The sequence below is a fragment of the Bos indicus genome, chromosome 7, assembly GCF_029378745.1.
Source record: "Bos indicus isolate NIAB-ARS_2022 breed Sahiwal x Tharparkar chromosome 7, NIAB-ARS_B.indTharparkar_mat_pri_1.0, whole genome shotgun sequence".
Lineage (NCBI taxonomy): Eukaryota > Metazoa > Chordata > Mammalia > Artiodactyla > Bovidae > Bos > Bos indicus.
Window position 1 is genome coordinate 64,990,418 of NC_091766.1, and position 21,723 is coordinate 65,012,140.

Here is a 21,723-nt window from a genome sequence, read left to right on the forward strand (position 1 = left end):
TCAGACACGACTGAAGCGACTTAGCAGCAGCAGCACCAAAAAAAAGTAGGGATCGTCACGAAACTACATCATGTACTCACTCCAAATGGGATAATGAAGCATGCATCATCCAAAACCATCACCATAATCCAACAGGTTCCAATATGCCCCCTCAACCTACCTACTTCACCTATCAATGAATGTTTACGTTTTTATTTCCTCAACTCTACTACATCAAGGAACTTTCATTTTTTTTCATTATATTCTAGGTGAAAGGTAGGCAACTGTTATGTAGAATCAACTGGCCCTTTCATCACCTCATTGGTGGTCTCCATAATCCACTGAAACACATGTGGGAGGGCGGGTGAAGCTGATGAGAGGGATGAGAGAAGAAGAAGAGGCGGTAAGTCACATTGGCCTTTTGTAGGGTCTAATCTAAATAGGTGAAAATGGGGGCTGCAATCTGGACAGATGCATAAACAGTCACTGTTCTATCCCCGACTCTATACCCCTTTCTTGAAGAAAAACCTTAGATATGTTTCCAGATAGAAGAGTAAAAGCTGAAAATTGCCCTTATATGAGAGTCCAAACAGGTAATAGCGTGACCAGTTTCCAAACCTTGCTCAAAAGAATACTATGTTCAGTTCAGACAGAGCAACTAAGTTTGAGGCACACATTAGGGCTGGGAACACCAGCTTTATTTACCATAACACAACCGCTTTTCTGAAATTACAGAATTGCTCACTTTGGGAACAGTGAAATGTGTCTATTAAAAAAAATACTCAAAAACTTTTCTCATCATGTTAGAACATAGTATAAGCAGAGTTAACATTTTCGTGATGTCGGTGATTCCAAATCTGCCTAGCTTAACAAATTGCCCCCTACCCCAAATAAGGTGCACATAGAAATAGTCTTGATATCAATCTATGTTATAGCTTCACTTTGCTATTTCTTCGGTCTGGGAAAATACTGGGGCTTACATTTGGAAAACTAAATAAAAGCATAAACTGACAGAATTATTACATTTTACTTAAAGGTTTAAAAGATATGGGGCAGAGCTCATAAAAGTTACCTGAAACATTAAAAATCACCAAGTTGGAGAACCTTTTTTTTTTTTTCAAAAGAGTGGATAGCAAAATAGCTGTTGCTACTGCTGCTGCTAAGTCGCTTCAGTTGTGTCCGACTCTGTGCGACCTCATAGATGGCAGCCCACCAGGCTCCCCGGTCCCTGGGATTCTGAAGGCAAGAACACTGGAGTGGGTTGCCATTTCCTTCTCCAATGCATGAAAGTGAAGAGTGAAAGTGAAGTCGCTCAGTCGTGTCCAACTCTCAGCAGCCCCATGGACTGCAGCCTACCAGGCTCCTGCGTCCATGGGATTTTCCAGAGGACTTATAAATCTTTTAAATTGCTGAAGAAAGCAAAAGAAGGCTTAGAATCTGAAGGATAAAAGTTATATTTATAAACATGCTAAAGAATACATTAAAAGAAACCAAAAAAAAATGAAGAAAAATATACTGTGTCTTAATCCTATTATACATGAACATCATTTTCATGGGACTCTACAATCCATTTCAACCAAGTAACAAAATCTCCATCACTGAAAGAGCTTCAACCCTCCTTTGGAGCTAGCTATTACAGAATTCATCCTGCATACAGGGTATGAGTGAAAAACATCCTAGAAACTCAGAATATCTACAAACATGAAACTGTTTCTCCAAATTGCATTTCTTTGTCTTGAATCCGGTAGAGTGGGAGGCAACAACAATTTGAAGCTTACCATCGTGGGACAGGAGAGCAACTTGAAGTCAAAGGACACTTGGCTATAGTTAATTAATGTGGCTATAGGTAGGTATATTCCATAAGCTTCTCCTCAATGCCACTGAGAATTAAAGAGTAGATGAAATTTTCTAGCCAATTCCAAAAATCCATGTAATCAAGGGCAATCACTACAGAGTTTATACATACTCAGTTTTCTTAAAAGCAATAGATTTTATTATAGAAAGGAGAAAGAAAATGGCATTAACAGATCAAGCACATAAATTCCAAAATACTGAATTCCTTTTCCTCTTTTTTTTAAATTTCTTTTCCTCTTGCTTAACAACCAATTATATCCATGGACTATAAAATGACATCCATGACAAAAATATTAGTGTTTTACATATTGCCAAAGAAAGATCAATATCTTTGCCTGAGTATCCCATTAACTTTCGCCTGGAGCTATTATTTTTGAACTGTCTATAAAACTTTCTTTTCAAATAATTTATTAATTATAACAACTGGGAAGAGCAGTGTGAGGACCTGAATACTTCAGTCAAGCAGTGAAGACAACAAACTTCCTTCAAATCTGCTCTCCTGCCAGCATTTTTATATACCAAAATAACCTTTCTCCCTCACTTCTGCAGGGCTACGCAGAAGTGAGTGGCATTTCTCAGCCATCACAAGTCTCAGGTAGAATCTTCTCTGTTCCTCAATGTTCAGACAAAGGCCTCTGGACATGAAGCTCATGCCTCTGGTAATTCAGTCTTGTTCTCAATAAAAGAGATCTCCAATACAGGTAAAAGTAGCTGAAAGGCATCCTGAATGTAGGAAGCACTGTTTGATGCCTACAGGGATAAGAAATGAAAAATAAGAAAATGAAAATATTGCTGTCTCTTAAAAGAGAAAATATAAGACAACAAAAACCAAACTAATTTTTATAATCTAACTGAATCTATAGCCTGGCAAATAAGAATACAGACTTAATCATTGCACTGAAGTTAAAAGGAAAAGAATGATCCAGCTCTTAAGATGATATGATAGCACAAAAAAAAGAATGTCACCATTTTTGTCCAACTGGTCCATCAAAAATAACAGCCATTTTTTGGCATCATGCTCAGATTCAGCATCCAAAGCTTACTGATTCCTTGAATGAGTGGGTAAATCCTGTCACAAGCATTTTACTCAATTACTCAAAGAGGATTTCAGAAGGCTATGAATTCTAAATCAACAGAATTTATAGTCCGTTGTGACTGCTCCTCTTCCATGGACTCAGCACAGTTGTGAACATGTGACAGGTGCTCACAAGTATAAACAAAGAATACTACTTTTAAAGATGATAAAGTACAGATATGTTTCTGTCTAGTACAAGAGATGTATTTATGAAAAGCTAGGATTCATTATGCCCAGAGTTTACCAGACTTCATTAATATCTGACAACTTCTGACTTTCTAGAAGAACAGAGTTCATTACATAAAAAAAAAAAAAAGTATAACTTCAAGGACAAGAGTGTTCAAATCTATAAGCAAGAACAACCAACTCAAAAATAGCAGAAGGGTACCCATATCAAGTGTGTTAACCCTTTTTTGATTTATCAGTAGCATAATTTAAATGGTTATTTTAACTTCAATGTGACATCTGATGCCAAACTTTCAAGCCAAAAGAGACCTCACAACACATCTAGTTAAATCTCTTATTCTGTATATAAATATAACAAGACTGCCGAGAAGGTAAATGCCTGGTCAATGATCATACTGCAAATCAGGGGAGATCCAGAACAGGACTGGGCTCCTGGTTTGCAAGCTCCTTTCATCTATACCACTCTGTCATCTATTAAATCATAAACATATTTAATTGCTTAAGTGATCAGAATGATTTCTTTGACTATTAAAGGAAAATGATTCAGTTAAGGAATGAAAGGCATTCCCTCATTGGTAATATTAAAAGAATCTAAAACTAAAGAAGTAACAGTCTGGTGGCAAAAATATTTAATTCATATTTAAAACCTAACTGATTATCAAATGTATTTTTCCCCTTAGACTTAGATAATATGCTTTAAATAGGTAATCAAACATCTAAATTTTTGCACAATTAATTTACAAGATAGAGTTCTTAAACCACAGAATCCAGAAAGCATCCCATATGGAGGGACTATAATCCATCCATGGATTTAAACCACCCACCTCCTTAAATCTAATGAATTGAAAAGGGTTATATAAACACATGTACCCTTTTGACAAAATAAAGAAAATTCCCAGGCAAGGAAAAAGACAAAATGTTTTATTTTTGTTTTGTAACTAATCTCCTCTGCATGAACCTTAGCCCTTCAAGTAGCAATACTAGCCTATTTGTAATTTCCAGCCCCTCATGTTTACCAGCTGGTCTCCAGAAGATGTTTCATTACTGAGAATTGTCCACTAATTACCAAGGGGTAGTACTAAGTAATGACAGCCTAACTGCTTCTTCCTCTGCACTTTACCTGGCATCTTTATGCTTTGTAATTAAAGGACAGGAAATATGTATCAAATATACATCATTTTGGTCATACCTGCATCAACACAGCTAAAATAGTTTTAAAAAAGCCAAAAAATAAAACTTAGAAGTGAAGTGAAAGTCGCTCAGTCATGTCCAACTCTTTGCGACCCCATGGACTATACAGTCCACGGAATTCTCCAGGCCAGAATACTGGAGTGGGTAGCCTTTCCCTTCTTCAGGGGATCTTCCCAACCCAGGGACTGAACCCAGGTCTCCCACATTGCAGGTGGATTCTTTACCAGCCGAGCCACAAGGGAAGCCCCCCCACCAAAAAAAAAAACACTTAAGAAGAGTTATTAATACACAATGCCCTAGAAGTTAGAGACTTAAAAAATAATAATAATAATTAGTACTACTAACCTCTAGAAATACTGCAGTGATTAATGGATTAAGGACATCAGCCTTTTCCTTAACCTAGAACAAAGGATAATATGTTAAGGGAGCATAGCATATTTAAAAAAGAAAAAATAGGTAAAGTATGACCCCACTTTGAAACACACCCATACACACCCATACATAAATATAAGCATAGAAAAAGTCTGAATCAGATCAGGAAGGACTTTAAATTTCCTTCTTTCTATCCTTCTGTGATATCCAAGTTGAGAGTGTACTCCTTCGTAGTTTTTACTGACTTTAAAAAGTATCTTCATTTCAGAAGGGGGTAGAAATGGTCTATTTGACCATGAAAACCAGAAAAAATTTTAAAACAAAATCTGCAGATATAAAACTTGTGCTCAAAAGACTCAATTGATTTTTTAAGATACACCATTTGGAAAACATGAAAACAAATAATGCAAATTTAATACTTCCATGTATTAGCTAGCACCTCAGAACCAACTTGCTGTGACATCTTTATGAAATACATGGAAAAATTTAGCCTCAGAAGATTAACTTTAGGAAACCCAGAAATTCTTTTAAAGAAAATACTAAGAGGAAAAAAGAAGCTATATAACAGAATTGTCCCCTACAGGAAAAATCTAAACTCAAAGTGAGAAAAATTAATTTGGGCCATGCTCTTAACTAAAATAAATGTAAAGGCCCAGAATAACTTTGCTGCCATACTGATACTTACCACAAGCTGATTTTTTTTCAATTGAGGTATAACTGACATATAACAGTATATAAACTGCAGGTATTTTTGCAGATGTACAACATAATGACTGTTATCTGCATACACAGCAAAATGAGGACAGTAAGACCAGTCAACATCTATCACTATACATAAATCATTTTTTTCTTGTGATGAGAACTTTTAAAAACTCTCTTAGCAACTTTCAAACATGCAATAGGCACTATTAACTACAGACACCATGCTGTGCATTACATCCCCAATGCTGTACATTATTTATTTATAACTGAAAGTTTGCATCTTTTGACTCACTTTACCCATGTGGCCCAGCCCCACCACTTGCCTCTGGCAACCACCTATCTGTTCTCTGTATGGATGAGCTTGGTTTACTACAAAATGATTATTTGTCCATTTAAAATGCCCTTGATTTTGTCCCAATTCATGATTACTGATGTCTGAATCATCTTCCTTAGTTCACACGCCTTCAGTAAATTTTTACAATTCCTTAAACCAGAACAAAACAAACAAACAAAAAAAAAAACTTTAGCTTTAACTACAACTCTTCTACTGGCTGCCAACTGCAAAATATTAGAGTTACCATAGTCAAAGTAAGGCGCTGCCCTTAAGACTAGAGTCAAACTTCGGAATTCTTATCTTATAAAGTCTACATTCTCATCACAGGTCTCAGGAGAGCAGCACAAAATATACTGAAGATTGTATATAAAAGAACAAAAATGAGTTGCAAAATTCAGTTAGATGTAGATAAACTGATCCTAAAATTCAGATGTAATTGCACAGGGCCCAAAACAGACAAAAAAAAAGTCTTGAAAAAGAATAACAAAGTTGGAAAACTTACACTGCTTGATTTCAAAACCTACTACAAAGCTACAGTAGTCTATATTGGCATAAAGATACACACAGATCAATGCAATAGAAATAAGAGCCCAGAAAGAAATCCACATGTCTACAGTCAGTTGATATTAGACAGAGAGGGGCTAAGACAATTCAAAACAGGAAAATTTTTCAACAAACGGTGCTGGGAATACTGGATATCCACACGCAAAAAAAAATAAAGTTGGGCCCCTACCTCACATCCTACACAAAAAAATGGATAACAGACATAAACATAAGAGCTGCAACACAGAAGTCTTAGGAAAAAAACATGAATAAATCCTCATAATCTTGGGTGAGGCAATGATTCTTTAGATACAATACCAAAAGAACAAGTGATAAAAGAGAATATTGACAATTTGGATTATATCACTATTCACTATCAAGAAAGTGAGAGAATAGCCCATAGACTGGCAGAAAACATGTGCATATCATATATTTGAAAGGAATTTGTATCTAGAAAAACTAAAGAACTTCTATAACTCAATGTTGTTCAGTTGCTCAGTTATATCTGACTCTTTGCAACCCATGGATGGCAGCACATCAGGCTTCCCTGTCCTTCACCATCTCCTTCAGTCATGTCTGACTCTTTACAACCCCATGAACTGTAGCCCACCAGGCTCCTCTGTCTGTGGGATTCTCAATGCAAGAATACTGGAGTGGGTTGCCATTCCTTTCTCCAGGGGATCTTCCCAACCCGGGGATCAAACCCAGGTCTCCTACATTGCAGGTAGATTCTTCACTGTCTGAGTTACAGGGAAGCCCCCTATAACTCAATAATAAATCGTAAATAATAAAAGACAAGTAATTAAAATCAGAATAAATAAGAAATAATAAACATCCCAATTTAGAAACTAACAATAAAAAGATAACCTTAAAGACAGGCAAAGGACTTGAAATGACATTTCTTTAACAAAGACATACAAATTGCTAACAAGCACATGAAAAGATGCTCAACATAATTAGCCAACAGGGAAATGCAAAAAAAAAAAAAAAAAACAATAATGAGATAATACTTCACACCTACTAGCTCAGGTAAAATTTTTAAAAACAAAACAGAAAACACCAAGTGTCAACAAGGATGTGGAGAAACTGGAACCCTCATACATTGCTGGCAGGGGTGTAAAATGGTACAACTACTTTGGAAAACAGTCTGACAGTTCCTTAATGGTCTGTATTACCCATATGACCCAGAAATTCTACTCCTAACTATCCACCCAAGAGAAATAAAAACATATATGCATGTTTATAGTAACAACATTCATTATAATCAAAAAGCATAGACAATCTGAATGTCTATCAACTGATGAACAGATAAATAAGATATATCCATAAAATACGAGTACTATTTAGTAATAAAAAGGAAATACTGATACAATATGGACAAATCTCAAAAACATTATGCTAAGTGAAAGAAGGGCTTCCCAGGTGATTCAGTGGTAAAGAATCTGCCTGTCAGGAAGGAGACGCAGGTTTGATCCCTGGGTTAGGAAGATCCCCTGGAAAAGGAAATGGCAACCCATGCCAGTATTCTTACCTGAGAAATTCCATGGACAGAAGAGCCTGGTGGGCTATAGTCCATGAGGTCGCAGAGTCAGATACAACTTAGCAACTAAACCACCACAAACAAGTGAAAGAAACCAGACACAAACACCACAATACTGAGTGATCCCATTTATAGTAAATGCCCAGAATAGGACAATCTATAGACAGAAAATATATTAATGTTGCTTAAGGTTAGAAGTATATAGAGGGTAAGGGAAAAGTAAGTGATTGCTAATGGTGTGAGGTTTTCTGAGAGGTGATGAAAAAGATCTAAAATTAGATTATGGTGATGGCTACACAGCTCTGTAAATATATTAAAAATCACTAAAATGTACACTTAAATCGGCAAATTTTTAAGATATGCCTGTTTTAAATTTAAATGTCTGTTAAAACATTTTAAAATGTCTGTTTTAACAAAACAAAACAGACATTAGCCCAATAAAAGTCATGAATTCTTACCCCAGCAGTTGTTAGGCAGGTGGTGAACTCTTTAGACAGACAGGACAATTCTTTACACAACAAAACTGTCATCCTAGAAAAGAAGGGAAAAGAGAAGGGTTCTTTTCTGTTTTATTATTTTCTCTCTGTTTTTTAAAATAAAGCTACTACCAGAAAAAAAAAAAAAAAACCCACACCTGATACTAAATGTGAAAGAAGGCAGCTTTTAAAGCAAGTATTTGGAGGCCCATACTACAGGAAGAGAAGGTTTAGTCCTTAGAGAAATATTTTTCTACAAAATTCTCTGGAAAAAACTATGCTTTCAAATTAAATCAAAAGAAATAACTAAGATACATTTTAAGGATACAAGGTAGTACCTGAAAGATCCTACTTTTCATTTAGAAAAATAGTTAAATATTTATTCATTCATTCAACACATACTGAAAGGCTTCTATGTGCCAGGTACTTCTGAGCACTGGGGATATATTAGTAAACAAGCAAAGTACCAGTGTTCATGAATACTGACTTACTTGCTGATTAAGAGGGAGACTATAAATATAGAAAGAGATGGGTATTTGTATATGTTTATAGTTATGTATGTATACATTTATACATAGACACATAAACATATAGATATATTTATATATACATAATATGCACTAAATGGTGATATGACCTAAGAAAATAAAGAATTCAAAAATATATCAGGAAAAGGCAAATCAAAGCCACAGTAAGACAGTAACATTACACTGAGTGAAATAAGTCAGATACAAAAAGACAAATATGGTATCACTTATATGGGGAATCTTAAAAAAAACTTATTTACAAAACAGAAGTAGAGTCATGGATATAGGAAACAAACTTATGGTTACCAGGGTGGTGAGGGATAAACTGGAAGATTGGGACTGATGTATACATACTACTATATATAAAATACATAACTAATAATAACCTGCTATACATAGAACAAGGAACTCTACTTAGTACTCTAATGGCCTACATGGGAAAAGAATCTTAAAAAAAAAAAAGTGGACATATGCACAGCTGATTCAGTTTGCTGTACCCCTGAAACTAGTACAACACTGTAAATCAACTACACTCCAATGAAAGTTTTTTTAATTTTTAAAAATTTAAATTTTTTTTAGAAAACTACAATGAGATATCACCTCATACCTGTCAGAATGGCTGTCATCAAAAAGAACACAAATAACAAATGTTAGCAACAATGTGGAAAAAGGGGTACCCTTGTAACTGATGGTGGCAATGTAAATTGGTGTAGCCACTGTGGGAATAGTATAGTTTTCTCAAAAAACTAAAAATAGGACTACCATGTGACCCAACAATTCCACTCCTGGGTATATATCAAAAAAGAACAAAAACACTAACTCAAAAAGATACATGCACTCCAATGTTCATAACAGTATTATTCATAATTGCCAAGATATGGAAGTGACCTGAGTGTCTATCAACAGATGAATGGATAAAGATGCAGTATACATACACAATGGAATACTACTTGGCCATAAACAAAGAATGAAATTCTGCCATTTGCAACAACACGGATGGACTAAGAGGACACAAGTCAGATAGAGAAAGACAAATACTGTATGATATCACATATATGGAATAAAAAACATACAACTATTGAATAAAATAAACCAGAGGCAGACTCACATATATGGAGAACACAGTGGTTACCAGTAGGGAGAGGGAGGGAGGGGCAATATGTAGGTGAGGGAGTGGGAAGTACAAACTATTGGGTGTTAAGACAGGCTCAAGGATGTACTATACAACATGGGTAATAAAGCCAATATTCTGTAATAACTGTGAATCTTTATACTTTTTAAAGGTAATCTTTAAAAACTGTATAAAACTTTTTTTTAATTAAAAAAATTAAAAAACAAAACAAAATGGGCTTCCTTGGTGGTCAAGTGGTTAAGAATCCACCTGCCAACGTATGGGTCACAGGTTCAATCCCTGGTCCAGGAAGACCCCACATGCCGTAGAGTCACTAAACCTGTGAACCACAACTACTGAAGCCCAGGCGCCTAGAGCCTGAGATCTGCAACGAGAAGCCACTGTAATGAGAACACTGCACACCACACTGAAGGGTAGCCCCCAACTTGCCACAACTAGAGAAAGCCTGTGCACAGCAATGAAGACCCAATGCAGCCAAAAATAAAATAAATAAATAAATCTTAATAAATAAATAAATAAAATATAAATCCAAACCTTGAGGAAGTTAAATTGATCTATGTGATACTGAAACAGTCAGAGGGGAAAAAAGAATGAGAAAATGGTTGAAGATAGCATTTTAGACTGGAGGTGAAAAAAGGAACCTCTTAGAAGTAAAAACTGAATTCAGTGAGGGGAAGAGCCATGACTTGAAAAGCATTCCAAGCAGTGGAAATAGCTACTTTCCCAAAGAACAGGATGCTGTAGGTTTGTGAATCCCTCATCCTAAGGATGGGGCTTCCTTGGTGGCTCAGACAGTAAAGTGTCTGCCTGTAATGCAGGAGCCCTGGGTTCGACCTCCAGGTAGGGAAGATCCCCTGGAGAAGGAAATGGCAAACCACTCCAGAACTGTTGCCTGGACAATTCCATGGATGGAGGAGCCTGGTCAGCTATAGTCCATGGGATCGCAAAGAGTCGCACATGACTGAGCAACTTCACTTCTCATCCTAAAAATGTTTAAAACAAGACTAAGCCCCCTCCTTATGGGATGTTGTAGAGGGGCAGCAAAAGTGTAGTGAAGAAGAGGCCCAGAGACCAACAAGGGTCTCTTCTAATCCTAATACACTAGACACTCTCACTCACGTTTTTTTCCCAATGAAAATTCTCATTATTTTTTTGGGAGATTTAGTTAGAAAACAGTAGGATTTTGTTTTCTCCCTCTGTGACTATAGAAAACAGTAGGGTTTTTTTTTCCTCCTGTGATTATCTACACTCTATTATTTTTAAAAATTTTGTTCAAAATCATCAATATAGTAAAAAACAAACCAAAAAAAAAAAAAGGGTTTGAAACTTAGACCTGGGTTTAAATCCCAGTCTGCAAAACTTGGCAATTTACTTAAGTCTGTGTTTCCTCATTTTTAAAGCTGGACTGATCACTTATCTTAAAGTTTGTTTTAAAGATTACTAATGATACATTTACATGTATCCCTTAGCATGGAGAAGGCAATGGCAGCCCACTCCAGTACTCTTGCCTGGAAAATCCCATGGACGGAGGAGCCTGGTAGGCTGCCATCCATGGGGTCACTAAGAGTCAGACACGACTAAGCGACTTCACTTCACTTCATTTAGCATGGTACCTGGCATATAGTTAGCACTCAAAATCTAGCAACTGTTATGCAATGTAGACTCAGCACAACCAAAAATAAATAATTTTTTTTAAAAATTTAAAAAAACTGAGGTTCTCAGAACTATTTTCTGTTTTCACTTACGTACAATTCTACTCCAAATAAGGCCAATAATCTGGGGAAATAAATAGTTTTCAGAGTATGAGTTGGTTAATTAAAAAGGGTAAATTTCTAATGCAGATTTAAGGCTCAATGAAAATAAACAAAATCCAAAATAAACCTCAAAGATGTGAATGGTGCAACGTGAATAACATCTTATTGAGAGGAAAGTTTCTAAAACTTTGGAAAGAAAACTGAGAAAACTCTTACAGCAATATGCTTCCTTTTAAAGGGATACTTATTACACTTACTGGCAAAGGGCTCTGCTCCTTTCTATGGTTGTTACTTCCTGTTTCCGGCCATGTAGAACCAGAGCCGCTGTTTTGTGAAAAAGTTCAATTGAGCAGGCAGTCAGTTCTGCTAGGCTTCGGATTGCAAATGCATGGATATCCTGGATGGAAAACAAAACAAAGCATAACAAGTCTGAGCACTTGGCTTTTTTTATACAAGAGGAAATGACACCACCTTGCTTCTCCCATACTGAAGTATTCAGTACCTTGAAAGCAACGAAGACTAGTATCTGCCCGTCAATAAACCTCCTCTTCTTCTAGAGTTGTTACATAATTTTATAACTGGGCTCACAGAGGTAAAAAAGAGGCTCCCATGAAGTGTGACCATGTGACCAAGTTTTAGTCAAACGATTAGAATAAAAAGTGTCAGATGTTAGCTTCTGGGAATGTTCTCATGACGCCACATACATGCACCCTTTGCCTCTTTTTCTTCACTCTTTCCATCCTATAGTTTGGAACTAAGATGCTGGGATCTTGGATCACAAAGCAGAAATTATGGATAGCAGTACAACAAAAATAGAAATTGCTTAGGGCCTTCTCTTACGTATCGATACTCCCATCTCAAATTAAAAAAAAAAAAAAAGCCTTAGTTGTTTTCATTTTACCTCTATTGATTTGTTATTGATCTGTTCAGTGTTTTCTGCTTCCAACTGTTTTTCTCCTTCTTCCTTCTCTTTCAACGGTTTGGCCAGAGATGTCCTGATCCACTCATAGGCTGCATTTCTTGCCTAAATAAGAAAAAGATTACAGTCAGCCCTCTATATCCACAGGCTCCACATCTTCAGAGTTAATCAACCATGGTCTGAAAATATTCAGAAAAAAAAAAAATCCAGAAAGTTCCAAAAAGCAAAACCCGAGTTTGCCAAAGGCTGGCAACTTCAACAGCATTTATATTGCTTTTACAACTATATACACACCATTTACACTGTATTAGGTATTATAAGTAATCAAGAGATGATTTAACATATACTAGAGGATGTACATGGGTTATATGCAAATATTACACCATTTTGTATCAGGGAATTGAGCATCCCTGAATTTTGGTATCAAGAGGGGTCCCTGGAAGCAGGATACTTCTGAGGCTGTCAAGGGATAGCTGTATAGTCCATCAGCAATTTAATTTAGCTCACCAAGATTCCTGTGCCTCCACCAGAAACATATTAGCACAATGGAAGTCAGCGTTCTTGTTCTCACCCGAACATACTATTGAACTTCTCAGTGCTGAACTCACCAGATCTCTATAAAACTCTTAACATCTATGACCACTCATTCCCTCTTGAATTCTCTAATCCTTTGGCTGTTTTTAAACTCAGGTGTAACTTACATAAAGTGCACAAATTTTCAGAGTATGACAGGTTACATGTGTACACATTTATGTTTATGTGACCCAGATCAAGATACAGAACATTCCCATCCCTCTAGAAAGTCCCCCATACCCCTTCCTAGTCAGTACTGATCAAACCAAATAGCAGTCATGGCTCTCTACTTCTCTCACCCTACTCTCTTCTCTCTCCATCAGTCCTAACTCAGTAATTTTAACTATTCCCTATCTGCTGCTGACTCCTGAATCCTTATCTCCAGCACTAACTTCTCCTGAAAACAACATATTCCAACTCCTTGCTTGACATACATATCAGGATATCCTATGGCATCTGTATCATGTATAACATGGACAAAATTTAATTAAATGTCATCTTTCTCTCCCTACCCCTAATTTTTTCATCTTCTCTTATTCCCTTGAGCTTTAGAAGAACCACCAGTCATCCAAGCCAAAATACCTGAGCCATCCTAGATTCTTCCTTTCCAAGCACCAACATGGTCTGATTTTAGCCTACGTATTTCTCCAATTTGCCTCTCCTCTTCCTGTTACCACCACAGGAGTCCAGATATACTTTATGGCAATAGCACTCTGGTCTCCCTGCTTCCAATTTGGCTCATCTTAAAATCCATCTTCCACAGTGGTACCAGTGACCTATCTAAGCCCATAGCTGATTTCTCCGCTTCTCTTCAATGGCTCCCCATCAACTAGATCATGCTCTTTGACATGATCTAAAAAGTGCCCATGATCTAGTCTACCTACCTCTCCAGCTTCTCTCACCACTTTCCACTTTATGAACTGATAATAATGTCCGGTAATGTGCCTGTTCTTTCATGTTATTTACTTAGTCCAGAGTGTCTTTCCCATTTTTCCCCCTTAAATCAAGGCAACTCAATTTTCTTTCAATTCTCCATCCAAACACTGTCTGCTCCAAGTAACTTTCAAAGACATCTCAGGAGATGGGCACCTCAACAACCCTTTTATGTATGCCTACAGTCCCCTAAATACCTTTTCAACTTGTTGTTTGGTTCTAGGTTGTGTCCAACTCTTGCAACCCATGGACTGTAGCCCACCAGGCTCCTAAGTCCATGGGATTTCCCAGGGAAGAATACTGGAGTGAGTTGCCATTTCCTTCCCCAAGGGATCTTCCCAACCCAGTGACTGAACCCAGGTCTCCTTGCATTGGCAGGCAGATTCTTTACCACTGAGCCACCAAGGAAGCCCCAGCTTTCTAGTTTCTTGAGCTAATAAATATGCCTTTCTCTTAATCCAGTCTGATTTAAGTTTCTGTCATTTGCAACTGAGAGAGTCCAGGTTTCTAAGGAAATGTTTACTGTCATTACATGAGTTAACCCACTTGAGTGACTTTATATAGACAGAATGTGTTCAGAGTTGTAACTAAGCAATAGGAATCCAAAGAAGACCTTGAGAGTCATTCCAACTGAAAACTGAGAGAATCGCAGGCTTTATTACAGACATAGTATTAGGGCTGAGCCTTTAAGGATCAATAAGTGGTGCCATAACCAAGGGTACACATGAATGAGCTAGAGTAGAATCTATGTACTCGACATTCACTTCAAGGTTCTTTCCCCTGTAATACAGGGACTCCCAGAAGTCCCTCAGGTATAATCTGGCTCTGATCTATAACCTTCCCACTACTTATGCATTTTATGCATTAACCTTCAAAATTAAAAAATAAATAAAAACATTAACTATATAAAGGTTTGGAAGCAAGAAAACACAAGGTGTACTGAGAAAACTGTCAGATAACTGGTAAGACCAGATAACAGGGCACATTCATTCATTTGTTACAAATATGTAGCACATACTGTCCTAGATGCTGGGAATATAGTGACTAACACAAACTATGGCCCTGATCTTTATTCTACTACCAAAGTACAATTAACAAGCAAACATGTAAATGTGTGAAGAAAATAAAATGGAGTGCTAAAGAGTGTAGAGTGGGTGAGTAGAAAGCAGATTCCATTTGGGTGGGCAGGAAATCTCTGAGGAGCAATATCTGAGCTGAATTATGAAATGTAAGAGGTATTAGCCATATAAAATATTTAGACAATGAAAGACATAAGCAGAGGGAAACCAAATTGGTATATTCAAGGAACAGAACCAAGGCCAATATGGGAGAAGTGTGATAAAAGATGAGGTTGGGGAGGTAAAATTTATATAGAAGAGAACAGTGAAAGATGAGGCTGTTAAGAATTCTAACAGTTGACGAATAGTCTAAATATATGTGAAAGTCTTTACAATTTCTTTGAGGAGATAAAATGAGAGGAAAAAACAGACACTGATTTATGTGAGATGGAAAAAAGAAAAATAAAGAGATAAGGCCATATAAAACAGAAAGAAAACTGATACTATAAATTTAACATACTTAAGAATCATTTTAGTAGGCATAATATATACTTAAAATAACCTCTCTAGTAATAAATACATTAAGTGATGTTATTACAGTCTATTGTATCAACTCAGTGTAATTTATCATCCTTTTCAAAAAAATACCAACGGTAGCCACCCTCCACACCCAGATCAGTCTGGAACTAGTCTGAGATCTAGACTCATCAGTGCTTGTTGCTGTTGTCAGTTGCTCAGTTGTGTCCGACTCTTTGCAACCCCATGGACTGTAGCCCATAAGCTGTCACTCTCCTGTCCATGGAATTCTCCAGGCAAGGGAACTGGAGTTTGCAGCCATTCCCTTCTCCAGGGGATCTTCCTGACCCACGGATCAAACCCAGGTCTCCTGCATTGCAGGCAGATTCCTTACCATCTGAGCCTCTAGGCTCATGCTTAGTCATGTCCAACTCTTTTCGACCCATGGACTGTAGCCCGCCAGGCTCCTCTGTCTGTGGGGATTTTTCAGGCAAGAATACTGGAGTGGGTTGCCATTTCCTCCTCCAGGGGATCTTCCCGACCCAGTGATACAACCTGCAACTCCTGCACTGCAGGCAGATTATTTAACCACTGAGCCATTAGGGAAGACCTAAAAATTAAAAGGCACCTTTGAGCCTAGCTTCTGCAACAGCTTATTTATTTATTTATTTTGCTTAAAAAAAGTGAGGCCTGAAGAAGGAATGGGATTTGCCCATATCACATGTGAGGGTCAGAATAAGAATCAGAATTGTGCTTTCAGATTTTTACTTCATTGCTTTTCCTCTGAATCATACAGACTCTCATATAAATTCCTGGAAATAATCAGGCCCTTATCCTTAATCATTGTATATCTTAAGTCTCAAAACCCAAAATATAAACAATATGAAAACTGCTTTCAGAGAATGACTAGGACTAATAACTTATTATTATAATCTCTTTGAGCAAAGAGTCTATGTCTCTTTCATTACTTTTTCCCTAGCACCTAGCAAAATAAAGGTTTATTGTAAACATATATTTATTGAACATCTAAATGTATAACACACTGAGACAGCTTCTTCAGGACCATAAACAATGTATATTTACTATGGGCCAGGCACTTTTAAGAGCTCTGTGTGTATTAACACATTAAATCTTTACAGGAACCCTACATTATCCCTGCCTCACAGACAGAGAAGCTGAGGCACAGAGAGATTGAGCAACTTGTTTAAGACTGCACAGAAAGTAAGATGGCAGAGGTGGGATCTTAAGAACAATAAAGCATATCACAGATCCAGCCTTGACGAAATTTAACTGTTAGAATGGGAGGTAAGATACACACATTTAAAAACAAATAAGAACCAATGATAATTTTATGAAGTACATCTGCACAGTTAAGTGAATAAAGTGCTACATGGAGTATACATATAGTATGTATACTTTTATATAAGAAGGAGATTAAAAAAATATATCTGTTATCTAAAAAAGAAACATAGGAAGGATATGCTGGAAAACAAGAAAGTTCAAAATATAAAAGGAGAGTGGAGAATGGAGTAGATAGGAATTGAGAGGGAGCGACACTTCTGTGTATATTTTTTTGAAGTTGTGACTTGAAAACATGTTAATACTCTACATATTCAAAGATGAAATCAAATTAACCAGAGGAGACAGTAAATAAATCATAAATTTTTTTGTAGATTGGTTTTATAGTAGTATGGGCAAGCATACATTTCAAATGCATTACAGAATAGAGGAAAGTAGAAAGTGTGGTAATGTTACTGGGAGACAGAGTTCTTACTGTGAAAGAGACAAATGTAAAATGGGGAGAGGCAAGGAAGAACCCATAAAAATGGACTGAAACTGGGGTTATTGGTATGAACTCATGATCTCTAAAATAAGTATATGAGTATACACATTTACACACATGCATACACTTATGCATATACACAGGGTGGTGCACATGTGTGTAGTTAAATACATTTCCTAGCTCTGCAGCTTCCCAGGTGGCACTACTGGTAAAGAACTTGCCTGCCAACTCAAGAGACATAAGACTCACAGGTTCGATCCCTGGGTTGGGAAGATTCCCTAGAGGAGAGCATGGCAATCCCTTCTAGTATTCTTGCCTGGAAAATCCCATGGATGAGGAGTCTGGTGAGCTATAGTCCTTAGGGTCACAAAGAGCTGGATGCGACTGAAGCAACTTAACACATGCACACAGCTCTGCCAACAAACACACACACACACACACACACACACACAGCTCTGCCAACAAGCCTAGAAGCAAAGATACCCTAAGCAATGAATACATCTAGCACCCAAGTTTTGGCTTGAAATAGCAAAAAGGAACCATGGCTCCTTGAATTTCAGGTTGATTCTAGGGAGAAATATGGAAGGCACAAGATCTTGTTATGCCCCCAAATAAGGAAGTACTCAAAGACTAATAGGGACACATCACACAGGAGTCAGCTTGAAGGACAATTTGAACACCAAAGTAATTAAGGACAGTAATGAATTACAAACCAATGGGGAAAAAAATAGAAACCCATGAGACCATACCAATAACAGATAACAAAGAGACAAAGGGAGAAGGGAAAGTTCTTAACTCTTCAGCAGCTGACAGCCAACTGGTAAATGTGAAGCATGTACTGGGATTGAAACAAATCATCATTTGGCAATCCTCACAGTAAAGACTGGTGCATCAAGAATCATGAATAGTTGCTAAATCTAGAATGCTAAATTATGAGCAGCAGGGTATTTGTATGGTCTTAAAAATGTCTCCCCACAGAAAGCTCATTAGCAGCACAGGAACAAAATCATAACCATACAGTAAGAAATCAGACAACACCCCACCAATCAGGGACAGATGGACATCATGTGCCTCGAGATATGTTGTACCCTGTGCAGGATACAACATTATTTATGAGCTCTTTCAGCTGAGAATGCATAACCTGACTTTAATCATGAGAAAACATCAGATAACCCTCAAGTAAGGAATACTCTACTTCTATAAAGGGAGAAGGGGCTTGTATTTCTCAAAAATGTCAAAATCATAAAGGACAAAGAAAGGCTAAGGACTATTCCATATTAAAGGAGACTAAACAAACAAAAACAAAGCAAATACACATTAAGAGAGACAGAGTATGTGACAAAGAAATACAATTTATGATCATGTTCTTGCTCCAACATTAGAGGAAAAAAATGAAGGACATTATCAGGTCATGACAAAACTGGAATGCAGACAACAGACTAAAGTATGATATCAATGTTAAATTTATTGCAGTTGATAATTAGTGTGGTTATGTAAGGGAATATCCATATTCTTAAGAGACACATATTGAAATATTTAGGAGTACAGGGCTATCATACTTATAATTTACTCTAAAAAAAATAGTCCCAGGGACTTCCCTGGCAGTCCAGTGGTTAAGATTCCGCGCTTTCACTGTGGAGGGCGTGGGTTTGATCCCTGGTTGTGGAACTAAAGACCCTGCATTGCACATGACAGGGCCAGAAATAATCCCAACAATAGTTATAACATGTGTGTGCATGTGTGTATGAGGGAGGTAGAGAGAAAGGGATAGAAAAAGAGAACATATTTGCAAGCACAAATGATTAAGTAAATGAAGTAAAATGTTATCAGGTACATCTGCATAAAAGGTATATGAATGGCTATTTGTACTATTCTTGCAACTTTTTTCTAAGCTGGATATTATTTCCAAAACAAAAACATTATGATCCAAGCTATAAAATGCTATAGACAAGATGAGGGAGAGGAGCTGCTGAGGCGAGGTGCTGAAAGCTTTCTTGGAGAATGCAGCATTTTCACTGGTAATGACAGAGCAATGCATAACTTCCCTCAAGCATCATATTTCTTACCCTGGGGTATGCAAGAGATGACTCTGATGTCTATTTAATGGCTGTAAGTTCTCCCTGGCCAGGAAGCAATGTGTACCTGCTGCTGATTCTAAGACGTTTCTCGAGATTAGGAGAAGAGAGTGAAGAGGCAGCAGGCAGCCCAAGACCCAGAGAATAGTTCCCAAGAGCTGGCACACTGGCGTAAATGGTAGGCAGGTCCTACTCTGCTAACAGTCTCTCCCAACCCACTCTGAGCTCTGACCAAAGTCCTTCCATGCTCCAGTTGTGTGACGACAGCTCAGGCACCACCACCAAAGAGCAAGGTCCAGGCCAAGAACTCTCATTTCCACAAGCTAAACGGTCATTATCTGAGTTACTGGGTTCTGGGAAATGGCAACCTCTAGCTACCTAATTGCAGGGGTCATGCCATCATCTGTGAATCACTCAGAGCCCTGAGAACATCAACAGAGTGAGACCTCAATAGAGAACTAGCCCATTGGTATCACAATGGCTGGTGAGCACAACCAATGGCTGGGGCCTAATTTAAGCTTTTAGACAAGCAAAGCAATCCATATGAAAACAGGTGAGGATGGCAGACGTGTAGGGGCGCTGGGGGTGGGAAGCGCAGTGTGAGTTTAGCACACTAACCTGTGAAACCAAGAAGCGGATACAAGGTATGGATCTCAGAATGTACCCTTGGTGTTGGTGACATCCTTGCCAGGAATTTACAACCTTACATTCTTTATCCACTAAATATATGTATGTAAAAAACTGAAACTCACCAAGAGGAAAAACTTACCCTGGCAAGTTTCTCTGGTTTGGAGGAGACATGCAGCTGGGAAAATAGCTCTGTTATCTCTTTGGTAAAGTCTTCATCCCCTAGAAAAACAAGTCCCATGTAAAACACTGTACAAAGACTGGAGTGGATCATTGCAGGGGAAGAAAAGAGAAATAGTAGCAGCAGCAGTAGTACTAACAGCAGAAGCGAATTATACGAGCAAGGTGCTTTAGTGGTTACAAAATCCTTTTTAATGTATATTTTATTATGAATTCTTTTAATGGGCTTGTTAAAAAAAAAAAGGCATCATTATCCCATTTTAGAGATGAAGAAAATAGGGCCTGAAGAGGTTAATTTTACATCCCCCAAATCTCATAACAAATTAGGAGTCAAACCTTGCCCTTCCCACCCCCAATCCACAGCCTGTGCTCTTTGTATTCCATCCTATAAGCATGAATGGAGAACTGATGAAGGCAGAGTACTAACCGAGGACCACGCATGTGCTTCCCAAGAAACTAAATTTAAGTTGGAACATAAAAGATGAGTACAAGTTAGCCAAGAGAATGGCTTCAGGCAGAGAAAACAAGTACAAAGATCCAGAAAGCAAGGCAAGAAGTTCCATACGTTGGGATCGTCCTGATGGAAGAAGGAGAAGAGGGATAGAATGAAGCTAGGCAAGTAAGCAGGATTCAGGTATTAAGGGATGTCATGGTGAAGCCATGGTGAAGAATTCAGAACTTTTCACAAAGAGAATGAGGAGCTGCTGAATGATTTTAAACAAACAGGTAAATCCAATTAAAATTTTAGAAAGATCACTTTAGCTTCCTGGTAGGAATGGAATCAAAGAGAAACATGAAGGAAAGCAGGAAGGCTGAGGCAATAATCCAGGATCCAGATAAGAATAGTGGTAGATAGTAAGAAAGGAAGAGGAAAAAGGATTCCAAGATGTTGGAAGGATGGTGAGGAAGCTATTGGAATAAGCTTGATGAGCAATGATGTGGAACATGGAATACTTAATACCTGAGAAACACGCAAGCAAATGGGTGAGTCAAGATCAAAAACAATCAACACATCCAAACAAATGACAGGAAATTCTCTGTTTCTCTCTATTCATCTAAATCCTAGCCAATCTCCTCTTTGAAGCAGAGCCCAAGTGTTTTCTGCACCAAAGACTACAGAGAGAACTCTTGTATACAGAAATCTCCTAGCACTTACAATCTATGTGAGTATCTCTCAGTCACTAGTTCATGGTTACCAAAGCAAATTATTACAGCTTCATACCTGCTTTCCTCCCCAAAATCCTTAGGGGGAAGAAAATCTGCCTTGATTCTTCTCTATCTGCTAGTCTTTTGTCCTCGCTTGGGATTCAAGGCAGACCATTCAAATCGTTTAGTGATCCCAGGTATAACACAGTTTGGGAAAAACTGACCTCACTCAATGATACAACTGTGAC

General features: G+C 37.6%; 1 protein-coding gene across 3 annotated transcripts in view; it reads right to left on the minus strand.

Moving 5' to 3' along the window:
* Positions 1-642: 642 nt before the first annotated feature.
* Positions 643-21,723, minus strand: part of FAM114A2 (family with sequence similarity 114 member A2) — a 35,754-nt gene continuing 14,673 nt past the window's right edge. For 2 of the 3 annotated variants that reach the window (XM_019965283.2, XM_019965282.2), the window contains exons 9-14: positions 20,292-20,371; positions 12,567-12,689; positions 11,923-12,062; positions 8,235-8,307; positions 4,631-4,684; positions 643-2,583 (exon numbers count right to left, since the gene is read on the minus strand). In XM_019965283.2, the coding sequence (XP_019820842.2) occupies positions 2,482-2,583; positions 4,631-4,684; positions 8,235-8,307; positions 11,923-12,062; positions 12,567-12,689; positions 20,292-20,371 (572 nt within the window). In that variant the 3' untranslated portion in view covers positions 643-2,481. The remainder of the gene's footprint in view (positions 2,584-4,630; positions 4,685-8,234; positions 8,308-11,922; positions 12,063-12,566; positions 12,690-20,291; positions 20,372-21,723) is intronic. The other variant, XM_070793889.1, reaches the window with a different exon arrangement.